The sequence below is a fragment of the Hypanus sabinus genome, chromosome 18, assembly GCF_030144855.1.
Source record: "Hypanus sabinus isolate sHypSab1 chromosome 18, sHypSab1.hap1, whole genome shotgun sequence".
Classification (NCBI taxonomy): domain Eukaryota; kingdom Metazoa; phylum Chordata; class Chondrichthyes; order Myliobatiformes; family Dasyatidae; genus Hypanus; species Hypanus sabinus.
In genome coordinates, this window is record NC_082723.1 from 35,306,580 (window position 1) to 35,321,686 (window position 15,107).

Consider the following 15,107-nt stretch of genomic DNA (forward strand, 5'->3'; position numbering starts at 1 on the left):
GTGAGCAGCCAGAAGTCTTTGTACATATTGGCACCAGTGACTTGGAAAGACAAGTTGAGATCCTGAAGAGAGATTTTAGGAAGCTAGGTAGAAAGCTGAGAAATGACGGGAGATAGAATCTGCATGCCGAAAGGGTAATGTTACAATAGTCATGGGGGATTTCAATATGCAGGTAGATTGGGAAAATCAGGATAGTGCTGGATTCTAAGAGGGTAATTTTTTTAGACTGCCTACATGATGGCTTTTTAGAGCATCTTGTGGTTAAGCCCACTAGGGGATCAGCATTTCTGGATTGTGTGTTGTGCAATGAACCACAATTGATTAGAGAGCTTAAGGTAAAGGAACCCTTAGGGGAAAGAGATCATAATATGATCGAATTCACTCTGAAGTTTGAGAAGGAGAAGCTAAAGTCAGATTTATCACTACTACAGTGGAATAAAGGAAATTACAGAGCCACGAGAGAGGAGTTGACCAGAATGATCGGAAAAGAACACTATTCAAAAGCTTCCTAATCTAATTTCCCATTAGTTTTTGCACTATTATATGCCTTCTCTTTGGCTTTTTGTTGGTTTTGACTTCCCTTGTTAACCATGGTTGTGTCATCTTGCCTGTAGAATACTTCCTGTATGGTGTGTGTGTATATAGATACAGTAGCATGCAAAAGTCTGGGCACCCCGGTCAAAATTTCTGTCACTATGAATAGTTGTGAATAGAAGATGAATTGATCTCCAAAAGTCATAAAGTTAAAGATGAAACATTCTTTTCAACATTTTAAGCAAGATTAATGTATTATTTTTGTTTTGTACAATTTTAAAGTGGAAAAAAGGAAAGGAGCACCATGCAAAAGCTTAGGCACCCCCAAAAGATTTGAACTCTCGGATAAATTTTACCAAGGTCTCAGACCTTAATTAGCTTGTTAGGGCTATGGCTTGTTCACAGTCATCTTTAGGAAAGGCCAGATGATGCAAATTTCAAAACTTTATAAGTACCCTGAATCCTCAAACCTTGTCCCAACAATCAGCAGCCATGGGCTCCTCTAAGCAGCTGCCTAGCACTCTGAAAATTAAAGTGATGCCCACAAAACAGTAGAAGGCTATAAGAAGATAGCAAAGTGTTTTCAGGTAGCCGTTTCCTCAGTTCATAATGTAATTAAGAAATGGCAGTTAACAGGAACGGTGGAGGTCAAGTTGAGGTCTGGAAGACCAGGAAAACTTTCAGAGAGAACTGCTTATAGGATTGCTAGAAAGGCAAATCAAAACCTCCGTTTGACTACAAAAGACCTTCAGGAAGTTTTAGCAGACTCTGGAGTGGTGATGCACTGTTCTACTGTGCAGCGACACCTACACAATTATGACCTTCATTGAAGAGTCATCAGAAGGAAACCTTTCCTGCATCCTCACCACAAAATTCAGCGTCAGAAGTTTGCAAAGGAACATCTAAATAAGGCTGATGCATTTTGAAACAAGTCCTGTGGACTGATGAAGTTAAAATAGAACTTTTTGGCTGCAATGAGCAAAGGTATCTTTGGAGAAAAAAGGATACAGAATTTCATGAAAAGAACACCTCTCCAACTGTTAAGCACGGGGGTGGATCGATCATGCTTTGGGCTTGTGTTGCAGCAGTGGCATGGGGAACATTTCTCGGATCGCAAGACCCTGCAGCGGATAGTGAGGTCAGCTGAGAAGATCATCAGGGTCTCTCTTTCCGCCATTACAGACATTTACACCACCGCTGCATCCACAAAGCAAACAGCATTATAAAGGACCCCACGCACCCCTCATACAAACTCTTCTCCCTCCTGCCATCTGGGAAAAGGCACCTATGCATTTGGGCTCTCATGACCAGACTATGTGACAGTTTCTTCCCCCAAGCCATCAGACGCCTCAATACCCAGAGTCTGGACTGACACCAACTTACTGCCCTCTACTGTGCCTATTGTCTTGTTTATTATTTATTGTAACTCCTGCACTGTTTTGTGCACTTCATGCAGTCCTAGGTAGGTCTGTAGTCTAGTGTTGTTTTTTGTGTTGTTTTAAGTAGTTCAGTGTAGTTTTTTTATTGTTTCATGTAGCACCATGGTCCTGAAAAGCGTTGTCTTGTTTTTACTGTGTATTACACCAGCAGTTATGGTCGAAATGACAATAAAAAGTGACTTGGTTTGGCTTGACTTGATTTCACTGGTAGAGGGAAGAATTAATTCAATTAAATACCAGCAAATTCTGGAAGCAAAGATCACACTATCTGTAAAAAAAAAGCTGAAGATGAAAAGAGGATGGCTTCTACAACAGGATAATGATCCTAAACACACCTCAGAATCCACAATGGTCTACCTCAAGAGGCGCAAGCTGAAGGTTTTGCCACGGTCCTCATAGTCTCCCAACCTAAACATCATCGAAAATCTGTGGATAAACCTCAAAAAGAGCAGTGCATGCAAGACAGCAGAAGAATCTCACAGAACTAGAAGCCTTTTTTAAGGAAGATTGGGTGAAAATCCCCCAAACAAGAATTGAAAGACTCTTAGCTGGCTACAGAAAGTAATTACAGGCTGTGATACTTGCCAAAGGAGGTGTTAATAAGTACTGATCATGCAGGGTGCCCAAACTTTTTGCTTTGGGCCCTTTTTTGTTATTTGAAACTCTAAAAGATGGAAATAAAAAAGTAATCTTGCTTAAATATAAAAGAAATGTGTCATCTTTAATTTTATGCCTTTTGGAAATCAGGTCATTTTTTTACTCGTTTAGCTATTCACAGTAACAGAAATCTTGACCAGGGTGCCCAAACTTTTGCATTCCACTGTGTGTATATATAGATAATGGAATAGCTCCCTCCTTTCCCAATACTGGTGCCAGTTTTCCATAAATTCAAACCCACCTCCCACGCCAATCCTTGAGCCACACATTTAACTCTTTAATCTTTTTGTCCATGTGCCAATTTGCACATGGCTCAGGTAGTAATCCAGAGATTACCACCTTTTTTGATTCTGCATTTTAATTTTGTCCCTAGCTGCTCAAATTCCCTCAGCAGAACATCTTTCCTCATTCTACCTATGTTGTTGGTACCCACATGGAACACAACAACTGGATCTCTCCTCTCCCACTGCAAATTCCTCTGCAGGTCAGAGAAGATGTCCCAAACCCGGGCACCAGGCAGGCAACACAGCCTTCTATGATAGTCTATTTCCCCAGACTATGGCATCCCCAATTACCACTATTTTAGTCTTCTCTTCCCCCTCCGAATGGCTCAGTGAAGCCTCTTGAGCCAAGCTCTGTTCTCTCCATTAGTAAAATTTGCCACAAAGTGACTCTTTAGTTCCACCTTGTTAAGCCAACAAAGGGGTATGAATTAGTGGTATTACAGAGATGTGGTTGCAGGGTGGAGAGAATTGGGAATTAAATATCCAAGGATATCAGGTAATACGGAAGGATAGGCAGGAAGGTAAGGGAGGTAGGATAGCACTCTTAATTAAGGATGAGGTCAGGGCGATATTGAGAGACGATATAAGATCTAAGGAGCCGAATGTTGAATCCATCTGGGTAGAGATTAGGAGTGGTAAAGGGAAAGAAATCACTGGTGTGAGTTGTCTAGGCCTCCAAATATTAACATTACAGTGTCACAGGCAATAAACCAAGAAATATCTGAGGCATGTAACAATGAGCAGTTACCGTGGGGGACTTTAACTTGCACATAGTTTAGGTGAATCAAGTTGGTCAAGGCAATCTTGAGGGGGACCGTAGAATGCATAGGTGATAGCTTTCTTGAACAGCATGTTACTGAACCCACAAGGGAACATGCTATCTTGGATCCAGTCCTGTGCAATGTGACAGGTACGATTAGCAATCTTGTAGTTAGGTGTCCTCTTGGAAAGAGTGATCACAGTATGATTGAGTTTCTCATACAAATGGAGGGTGCGATAGTGTGATCTAAAACCGGTATATTATGCCTAAACAAGGGAGACTACAATGGGATGAGGGAAGAGTTGGTTAGGGTAGACAGGGAACACAGGCTATAAGATGGGATAGTTGAGGAACAGTGGAAGACTTTCAAAGAGATTTTTCATGGTGCTCAACAGAAGTATGTTTCAGTTAAAAACAAGAACAGTCAGGGTGGGGAGAGCCAGCCGTAGATAACTAAGGAAATGAAGGATCTAACTAAAAGCTTGTGTGTACAAAGTTGCCAAGAGTGGTGGAAAACTGGAAGATTTGGAAGAACTTTAAAAAGCAATAAAGAAAAAGAAGCCAGGTTATGAAAAAAACTCGCACAAATATAAAAATGGATAGTAAAAGTTTTTATAATTATATAGAGTGGAAATGGGTGGCTAAAGTGAATGTAGGTCACTTGAAGATGGGGGAATTGATATTGGATAATGAGGAAATAGCCAAGGCTTTGAATGACAATTTTGTGTTGGTCTTCATGGTGGAGGACCCGCCTAACATGCCAAAGAGAGATGATATGGATGTGATGGGAGGTGAGGACCTCAATACAGTAGCTATCACTTGTAGACCTAAAGATAGACAAGTCCCCTGGTCCTAATGGAATGCATCCCAGGGTATTGAAAGAAATGGCAGAGGTTATAGTAGAGGCTTTAGTTTTAATTTACCAAATTCTCTGGGCTTTGGACAGGTCCTGATGGATTAGAAGAAAGGGAATGTCATGCCACTGTTCAAAAAACGATCTAGGCAAAAGGCAGATAACTATAGATCAGTTAGTTTAACATCTGTAGTTGGGAAAATGCTTGAAGCTATCATTAAAGGAGAAATAGCGAGGCATCTGGAAAGAAATGAATCCATCAGGCAGACACAGCATAGATTCAGCAACAGTGGGTTCTGTTTGACAAACTTACTGGAGTTCTTTAAGGATATAATGAGCGAAGTGGATAGTGGGGAACAGATGGACGTTATTTACTTGGATTTCCAGAAGGCATTCGAAAGTTGCCATGTAAAAAGTATATCCATAAGGTAAGAATGCATAGAGTAGGGGGTGCAGTATTAGCATGGATGGATGATTAGTTAACCAGTAAAAAGCAGAGAGCTGGGATTCGTGGGTGTTTGTCTCTTTGGCAATCAGTGGGGAGTGCTGCAGGGGCTGGTGTTGGGCCTGCAACTGTTCACAATATACATTAATGATCTGGAAGAGGGGACTGAGTATAGTGTATCTAAGTTTGTTGATGAATCTAAATTGAATGGAAAGCAAATTGTGCAGGAGATATGGCGAGACTGCAGAGAGATATAGATAGGCTAAGTGAGTGGGAAAGAGTCTGGCAGTGGAGTACAATACAGTGGAGTAAGAACAGAGAGGTTATAATGCACCGGTACAGGGTACTGGTGAAGCCGCATTTGGAGTACTGGTCTCTTTACTTGAGAAAGGGTCTACCACCTTTGTGGAGGTGGTGCAGAGAAGGTTCCAGAGATGAGGGGGTTAGACTATAAGGAGAGATTGAGTTGCCTGGGACTGTGCTCACTGGAGTTCAGAGGAGTGAGAGGAGAGCTTATAGAAACACACAAAGTTATGAAAGGGATAGATAAGGTAGAGTCAAGAAGGTTATTTCTGTTCATAAGTGAGACCAGAACTAGAGGACATAGCCTCAAGATTCAGGGGCGTAAATATAGGATGGAGATGAGGAGGAGCTGCTTTTCCTGAAGAATGGTGAATCTGTGAAATTCTCTGGCCAATGAAACAGTGGAGGCTACCTCAGTAAATATATTTAAGACAAGGATGGATAGATTTTTGCTTAGTATGGGAATTAAAGGTTATGGGGAAAAGGCAGGTAGGTAGAGATAAGTCCGGGTTAGATCAGCCGTGATCTTACTGAATGGCAGAGCAGGCTTGATGGGCCACTTGGCCCACTCCATCTCCTATTTCTTATGTTCTTAGACAGATTAGGAGTATGGGCAAAGAATTGGCTTATAGAAAATTATGTCAGGAAGTGTGTGATTATGCACTTTGGTAGAAGAAATGAAAGGGTTGACTATTTTCTAAATGAAGAGAAAGTACAAAAATTTGAGGCACAAAGGGATTTGGGAGTCCTAGTGCAGGATTCCCTATAGGTTAATTTGCAGTTTGAGTCATGGTGAGGAAGGCATATACAATATTAGTATTCATTTCAAAAATATTAGAATATAAAAGCAAAGATGTAATTTTAGACTTTATAAATCACTGGTGCAGCCTCACTTGGAGTATTGTGAGCAGTTTGGGCCCCATTATGTTAGAAAGTATGTGCTGACAGTGGAGAGAGTTCAAATGAGGCTCTCAAAAATGATTCCAGGATTAAACAGTTTGTCATATGAAGAGCATCTGATGGCTCTGGGCCTGTATTCACTGGAATTCAGAAGAATGAGAGGCAACCTCATTGAAACCTATTAAATAGTGAAAGTCCTTGATAGAGTGGATGTGGAGAGGATGTTTCTTATGGTGTGAGTGTTAAGACCAGAGAACACGGCCTCAGAATAGAGGGGCATCCTTTTAGAAGGGAGATGAGGAGGAATTTCTTTAGACAGAGTGGTATACCTGTGGAATTCTTTGCCACAAGCAGCTGTGATGGTCTTAATATTTGAGGCAGAGTTTGATAGATTCTAGATTGGTCAGGGCATGAGGAGATACGGGGTGAAGGCAGGAGATTGGAGCAGAAAGGAAAATGGATCAGCCATAACGAAATGGTGGAGCAGACTCAATGAGCCAAATGCCCTTATTCTTCTCTGTCTTATGGTCTTATCAAGTGCCAAACACTTCTGCCTCAAATATAGTTTAAGAAAATAAGGCTTAAGAAGCAGAGTTCATGTTAAGTTCCTCAGCAATCTATGTATAGTATTTGTTGACTGTAATTTTTTTAACCCATTCTAAACACAAATTGTACTTGCTTTCTTAATATAGGAGATAGAACTCATCACCAAATTCCTACCAAACCTAATGGCATTTGTAGTAGATGATCACACTTTCAATGTGGATCAAAAACTGCCGACTGAGGAGAAAGTTTCAAATTTGTACCCAGCAAGTCTTCCAGAATCCTTTATTAAGTATGTCTCTTATTCTCAGCTTCATCTTCTGAAGTGCAGAAATACATGTTACATTTGGATAATATTGAAAGTATTGCATATTATAAACAAATTGGAAGTAACAAAGATTTTAACTGTGAATCTGCATTCCTATATATCTGTGGTAATATTTCACCTCCTTGCTTATTAAGAGTATTTACTCTGCCTTAAATATACTTGTTTGCACAATGAGCGAGTGTTTCAAAGGGTAATGATTCTCTCCTCACCAGGGGAAAAAATTCTGGATTATGTATGTCTTAAGTTGTTTTCAAAGTTTAGTTATAGATTCTACCCCAAAAGAAAATATTCTGTCTATTTCCACCCTCTCAAAATCCCTCAGTATCTTAAGTGTTTCAATCAAATTGCTTCTTCTGAAATCCAGCAGTTACAAGCCTGACATAGACAACCTGTTCTGGAGAATGCGAGGTTGTTGGGATGAGATGCACTGCTTTCCCACCAATACGAGTTCGGTGCGCACGCTTTGAAGTCTCACTCCTGCCAGTCTTTCATTGGTTTTGGCAGCGTGTGGACATGCGATCTTGCGCTCTTAAACTTTTGTTGTTATTACCCACAGTGCACTGATTTTGTGCTTGAAATATTTAACTATGCCTCTTAAGCGTCCTATGTCAGCCAAGCGGCAGAGAACCGCTTTAACACTTGAAAAAAAAGTTAGAAATTATAAACAGGGCTGCGTCAGGTGAAGTTAACACAGCTCTGGGACACTACCTCAGCCTGGGTGAGTCCACGATCAGAAACATAAAGAAAAATGCTGAGAAAATAAAAAGTGCAGTGATTGATTCATCACAAGTGTCTTCAAAGATTGTTACCAAAGTGCGTAACCAGATTAAGACAAAAATGGAAAAAATATTGAGTTTGTACATTGAGCATGAAACACAGAAAATCAACACTTAGTTCCAATCATCTTCGTGTGAAAGCTTTGGAAACTTATGGTCACCTTTGTTCAGAGGCTAGTGAGGAAGTGTCAAGTGAAATTGTTAGCTTTAATGCAAGTAGGGGATGGTTTTCTAAGTTCGTAATTGTCACAGGCTTCACAACTTAGCTGTGCATGGTGAACAAGCTAGTGCTGACCACGAAGCTGCTGAACGCTACCCTCCGCGGTTGCGGGCTATGATAGCTGAGTTAGGCATCACACCAACGCAGGTGTTTAATGCAGACGAAACCGGGCTTTTTTGGAAGCGTATGCTGAAACGCACTTACATAAGTAAGGATGAAAAGACTGCGTTAACTTTCTATGATTTATTACATTGAATATTACCTTAAATTGATGAAATATAATACAAATGTTGCTTTGTGGTGCTGCTTTTGTGTTGTATTGGTATGAAAATGTGAATAAATTACTGATAAAACATACTCAGGAAGCCCTCTGGAACGCATCCCTATTTTCTCCATTTAAATAATTGTTTACATTGTGCATTTCCATACTATGCGTCGACTGTGAGGAATGTATCCCCTGCATATGATGAGGATAGGATGTATATGGAATAAGGTCAATGAACTTGTAGCACAGCTGCAGATTGGCAGTTATGATATTGTAGGCATTACTGTAGGCTGAAAAATTATAGCTTGGAGCAAAATGTCAAAAGGATACACATTGTATCAAAAGAACAGGAAGGAAGGCAGATGGGGTTGTTTCGCTCTTTTAGTAAAAAATGAAATCAAATCATTAGAAAGAGGTGACATAGGGGTCGGAAGGTGCTGAATCATGAATAGAGCTAAAAAGCTAATAGACCCTTTTGGGAGTTGTATGCAGGCCCCCAAACAGAAGTGAGGATGTGGCCTACAAATTACAGTGGAAGTTAGAAAGTGCATGCCAAAAGGGCAACATTACAAAAGTCATGGAAGGGGGATATTCAGGTACATTAGGAAAATTAGGTTGGTACTAGATTACAGTGGGGGATTTTCTAGAGTTCCTATGAAATGGCTTTTTAGAGCAGTTTGTGGTTGACCCAGTAGTTGATCAGCTGTTCTGGATTGGGTGTTGTGCAAAGAAACAGAATTGATTAGAGAGAGATTAAGGTAAAAGAACCCTTAGGGCCAGTGATCAGAATATGATGAAGTTCACCTTAAAATTTGAAAAGGAGAACCTAAAGTCAGCTGTATCAGTGTTACAGTGGAGTAAAGGGAATCACAGAGGCATGAGAGAGAAATTGGCCAGAATTGATTGGAAAAGAACACTGGCAGGGATGATGGCAGCGCAGCAATGGCTGGAATTTCTGGAAGCTATTTGGAAGGCACATGGTATATACATCCCAAAGAGGAGGAAGTATTCTAAAGGAAAGATGACAAAACTGTGGCTAACAAGAGAAGTCAAAGCCAAAGAGAGAGAATAAAATAGAGCAAAAATTAGGGGGAAGTTAGAGGATTGGAAAGCTTTTTAAAAAATAACACAACAGAAGGCAACTGAGTAAGTCATTAAGAAAGTAAAGATACAATACAGAATTAAGTGATATTAAAGAGGTACCAGAGTTTCTTCAAATTCAAAAAGTGTAAAAGAGAGGCAAGAGTGGATATTGGATGGCAGGAAATTGTTGCTGGAGAGGTTAGCACTGGGGTCGATGAAATGACAATGAACTGAATAAGTATTTTGCATCAGTCTTTACTGTGGAAGACACTAGCAGTTTGGTGGAAGCCTCTGCTCTAATTGGCTTATCTACACATTGTGTCAGGAAACCTTCCTGAACACACCTAACAAACTCCACCCCATCTAAACCCCTTGTGCTAAGGAGCTTAAATGGGGTTGGAGTTTGTTAGGTGTGTTCAAGAACTGAATAAGTACAGTCTTTTCTTGAAAGACACTAGCAGTATGGTGGAAGTTCCAGGTGTCGGGGCATGAAGTGTGGGAAGTTTCCATAACTACAGAGAAGGTTCTTGGGAAACTGAAAGGTCTGAATGTAGATGAGTCACCTGGACCAGATGGTGTACACCCCAGAGTTCTGAAAGGAATGGCTGAAGAGATTGTGGAGACATTAGGAATGATCTTTCAAGAATCACTAGATTCTGGTATGGTACCAGAAGATTGGAAAATTGCAAGTGTCACTCCACTTTTCAGAAGGGTGAAAGGCGGAAAAAAAAGAAACTATTGACCAGTTAGGCTGACCTCAGTGGTTCTGAAGATGTCCGAGGCAGTTATTAGGGATGAGGTCTCAGGGTACTTGGAGGCACATGATAAAATAGGCCGTAGTCAGCATGGTTTCCTCAAGGGAAAATCTTGAGTGACAAACCTGTTGGAATACTTTGAAGAAATAGCAGGCAGGTTAGACAGAGGAAAATTGGTTGATGTTGTGTGCTTGTATTTTCAGAAGGCCTTTGACAAGATGCCACACGTGAGACTCCTTAACAAGCTATAAGCCCATGGTATTAAAGGAACAACTCTAGCATGGATAAAGCAGTGCCTGATTAGCAGGAGGCAAATAAAGGGCACCTATTCTGGCTGGCTGCTAGTGACTAGTGGTGTTTCACAGCAGTCTGTGTTGGAACTGATTCTTTTTAAGTAATATGTCAGTGATTTGGATGATTTGAGCGATGGCTTTGTTGAAATATTTGCAGACAATATGAAGATAGGTTGAGGGGCAGATAGCTTTGAGGAAGTAGAGATGGTACAGAAGGACTTAGCCAAATTAGGAGAATGGGTAAAGAAGTGGAATACAGTGTCAGGGCATGTATCATCATACACTTAGGTAGAAGAAATGAAGGGGTTAACTATTTCTAAATGGAGAGAAAATACAAAAAAACTGAGGTGCAAACGGACTTGGGAGTCCTTATGCAGGAATCCCCAAAGGTTAGACTGCACATTGATTCTGTGGTGCGGAAGGCAAATGCGATGATAGCAATAGTTTCAAGACAACTTGAATATAAAAGCAAGGATATAATGTTGAAACTTTATAAAGCACTGGTGACACCTCACTGGGAGCAGGATTGGGCCCCTTTTGTTAGAATGGATGTGCTGAAACTTGGAAGGGTTCAAAGGAGGTTCATGAAAATTATTCCAGGATTGAATAACTTGTCATATGAAAAATGGTTGATGGCTCTGGGCCTGTATGCACTCATTCAGAAGAATGAGGGGTGACCTCATTGAAACCTATTGAATGGTGGGAGAGTCTAAGACTAGAGGACGGCCTCAGAATAGAGGGGCATCCTTTTAGAACGGAAATGAGAACAAATTTCTTTAGCCAGAGTGGTAAATTTGTAGAATTCTTTGCCACGGACAACTGTGGAAGCCAAGTCTTTATTTATTTATCTATCTATCTATCTATTTATTTATTTATTTTTAAGGCAGGGGCTGGTAGATTCTTGTTTGCTTAGGGGATGAAGGGATATGGGAAGAAGGCAGAGACTGGGCCTGAGGAAAATTGGATCAGCCATGATGAAATGGAGCAGACTCAATGGGCTAAATAGTCTAACTCTGCTCCTATGTCTTATGACCTGATCTTTTCATTCTTTTGGGGATATGGACCCTTTTGTGCAATGTCAGCCTTCATCCACTCTTCCCTAATTGCCCATGAGAAAATGATGTTGAGCCACTACCTTGAATGGCTGCAGTTCTTCAGGTAAATATATTCCTGTATGCTGTTAGATAAGATGTTGCAGGGTTTAGGCAGAGTGACCATGAAGGATTGCTGAGATATTTTCAGGTCAATATAAGGTGTTCTAGTTCTTGGTGGCAGAAGTTGGACATTGTACTGTGTGTGGGTTGTGAGAAATCTGGGAGACTGGAGGTTGCAGCTTCTGAGAGAACGTATTAAGGAAATGAAGCTGCGACTTGACCTTCGTCTCATACAAAGCTTGGGTGTGTTGTGGATCATGTGGAGGGCTGTCAGAGGATGCAAAACTGGGCTGAGAAGTGGCAGATTGAGTTCAACCCAGATAAGTGTGAAGTGGTTCATTTTGGTAGGTCAAATATGGCAGAATATAGTATTAATGGTAAGACTCTTGGCAGTGTGGAGGGTCAGAGGGATCTTGGGGATCGAGTCCATAGGACGCCCAAAACAACTGCGCAGTTTGACTCTGTGGTTAAGAAGCCATACAGTGTTCCAATTTATGATTGACAGATGTTTATATCTTCTCCATTTTGTAAATGTCCATTGTAATTTCCATCCATGCATGTAAGGTTGGGCTCTCCTGTGATAATAAGAGTCTTTTTACCAGCCACCAACAGTATATTCATTAAATATTTATCTTCTCAACCATTCTTGAGGTATATACCCAGATATATGGTCTTACTTTCTAAGGGTATTTCACATTTAAAGATGTCTTGTAGGGCACTGTGTATCCCACTCCAATAGTCTTTGATAACAGGGCATTCCCAGAAAATATGATAATGGTTTGCATTTTGATTTCCACAATTTCTTCAGCAAACAGGGAGGTTACTATCAAAATGGGATTTCTAAGAGGGTGTAATAAAATGTCAAGTTTTTCCCATCCAAATTCCCTCCATTTCTGTGAACTGGTACACTTCCATTGATACATCAATATTATTGTCCATTCTTCCTCAGATATAATTATCCCTCCTTCCTTCTCCCATTTTGTTTTAATGTATGAAGTCAAGTGTGTTTTAAGATTTGACAAACCCTTATGCACGCTTGAAATGATTCTACTACCGTTATATGCTTTTCTAAATAGCTCTATCAAACATGTACTTGCTTTGGTTACATTTTTAACTGTCCTATTAACATATTGTCGCATCTGTAAATACAGATAAATGTCTTGTTTTCTAATAAGTGTTGCTCTTTAAGCATTTCGAAACTGAACAGCGTTCCTTCTTTCATTATATTGCAAAGAACTGTTATTCCTTTAGGTGTCCAGTCCTTAAATCTAGCATCCAATTTATTCAGCGTAAAATCTGAGTCATATGCACACCATCTAAGGATTCCAAAATCTCCCTCTAGTTTATATTCTTTTATAATAGTTTTCTATATTTTAAGAGTCCATTTCACCCAGAGGTTATCAATAGTATTTATGTGCCTTTGTAGGTTGTTATCAGCCAAACTTGCCTGTATGGGATGGGAAATACCCGCACCTCAATGTTTTTCCATTGAGTGTCATATGATGGGTTGCTCCAACATATCACAGCTCTCAACTGTGCTGCAAAATAATAATCTCTAAGAGAAGGTAGGCCCATCCCTCCCTTTTCCTTGGCTAATTGCAAAGTTTTGAGATGAACTCTAGGCCTTTTACCTTGTCATGTATATCTTGATAACATTTTGTACCATTCATTGAATTGATTTTGAGTAATCTCAATTGGTAGGGTCTAAAAGAGATATAACAGTCTGGGCAGTATATTCATTTTAATAGACTCAATCCTTGAACTGAAATTAAAAAAAAGGAATTGGGTCCCATCTTGTTATATTTTCCTTAATTTTTTATATATAGGCTGATAATTGCACTCTGATAATTTTGCCAAATCTTTTGGCATAATGATGCCCAAATATTTGAAAGGCTCCGTAACAGGCCAATTTATGCTCTCTCCCTTTCATAGTAATTCCCCTGATATCTTCATTTTGTCTGATGTATTGAGCTAATGGTTCCAGATATAATGCAGAGTAGCGGTGACCATGCACAACCCTGTCTCGTGCCACTTTCTAGGGAAAAACTATTCGATAAATATCCATTGATTTTAATCCTAGCAGTAGGGTTCTAATATAGTGCCTGTATGGTTTTAATAATTGTGTCTTGGAAACCAAATCTATGTAAAATTCTTTAGAGAAAATTCCAATTAACCCAATCAAATGCCTTTTCAGCATCCACGCTTATCACTATTGCTTCAATTTTATTTTTTTGTATATGATCCATAATGTGAAGTGTCCTTCGTATATTGTATTGTGTTTGGTGTTGTTGTATAAAACCTGTCTGATCGATATGTATCAGTATGGGTAGAAACTCTTCTAATCGTTTGGCCATGATGGAGGTAAATAATAGACAATAGGCAATAGGTGCAGAAGTAGACCATTCGGCCCCTCGAGTCTGCACCGCCATTCTGAGATCATGGCTGATCATTCACTATCAATACCCAGTCCCTGCCTTGTCCCCATATCCCTTGATTCTCCTATCCATCAGATATCTATCTAGCTCCTTCTTGAAAGCATCCAGAGAATTGGCCTCCACCATCTTCTGAGGCAGTGCATTCCACACCTCCACAACTCTCTGGGAGAAGAAGCTCTTCCTCAACTCTGTTTTAAATAACTGACCTCTTATTCTCAATCCATGCCCTCTGGTACTGGACTCTCCCAACATCTGGAACATATTTCCTGCCTCAATCCTATCAAATCCTTTAATTATCTTAAACGTTTCAATCAGATCCCCTCTCAATCTCCTCAATTCCAGCATGTACAAGCCCAAACTCTCCAATCTCTCTGCGTAAGACAGCCCTGCTATCCCAGGAATCAACCTAGTGAATCTACGCTGCACTTCCTCAATTGCCAGAATGTCTTTCCTTAAACCTGGAGACCAAAACTGTACACAATATTCCAGGTGTGGTCTCACCAGGGCCCTGTACAAATGCAAAAGAACATCCTTGCTCTTATACTCAATTCCCCTTGTAACAAAGGCCAACATTCCATTTGCCCTCTTCACTGCCTGTTGCATTTGCTCATTCACCTTCATTGACTGGTGAACTAGGACTCCTAGGTCTCTTTGCATCTCCCCCTTACCTAACTCTACACCGTTCAGACAATACTCTGCCCTCTTGTTCCTGCTTCCAAAGTGGTTAACTTCACATTTATTCACATTGAATGACATCTGCCAAATATCTGCCCACTCACCCAGCCTATCCAAGTCTCCCTGTATTCTCCTTACGTCCTCTTCGCATGTCACACTGCCACCCAGTTTAGTATCGTCAGCAAACTTGCTGATATAGTTTTCAATGCCCTCATCTAAATCGTTGACATAAATCGTAAAGAGCTGTGGTCCCAATACAGAGCCCTGTAGTACCCCACTAGTCACCTCCAGCCAGTCCAAGAAACACCCATTCACTGCTACCCTTTGCTTTCTATAATTTATTATATACATTAAGAACGGATATTGGTCTAAATGACTCATTCTATTTTATCCTTGCCTTCTTTC

At 40.3% G+C, this 15,107-nt stretch overlaps 1 protein-coding gene across 2 annotated transcripts in view; it reads left to right on the top strand.

Annotated features, from left to right (window-relative positions):
- nelfb (negative elongation factor complex member B) overlaps positions 1-15,107 on the top strand; it is a 93,421-nt gene that overhangs the window by 48,881 nt on the left and 29,433 nt on the right. For both annotated transcript variants that reach the window (XM_059994060.1, XM_059994061.1), the window contains one exon: positions 6,868-7,010. In XM_059994060.1, the coding sequence (XP_059850043.1) occupies positions 6,868-7,010 (143 nt within the window). The remainder of the gene's footprint in view (positions 1-6,867; positions 7,011-15,107) is intronic.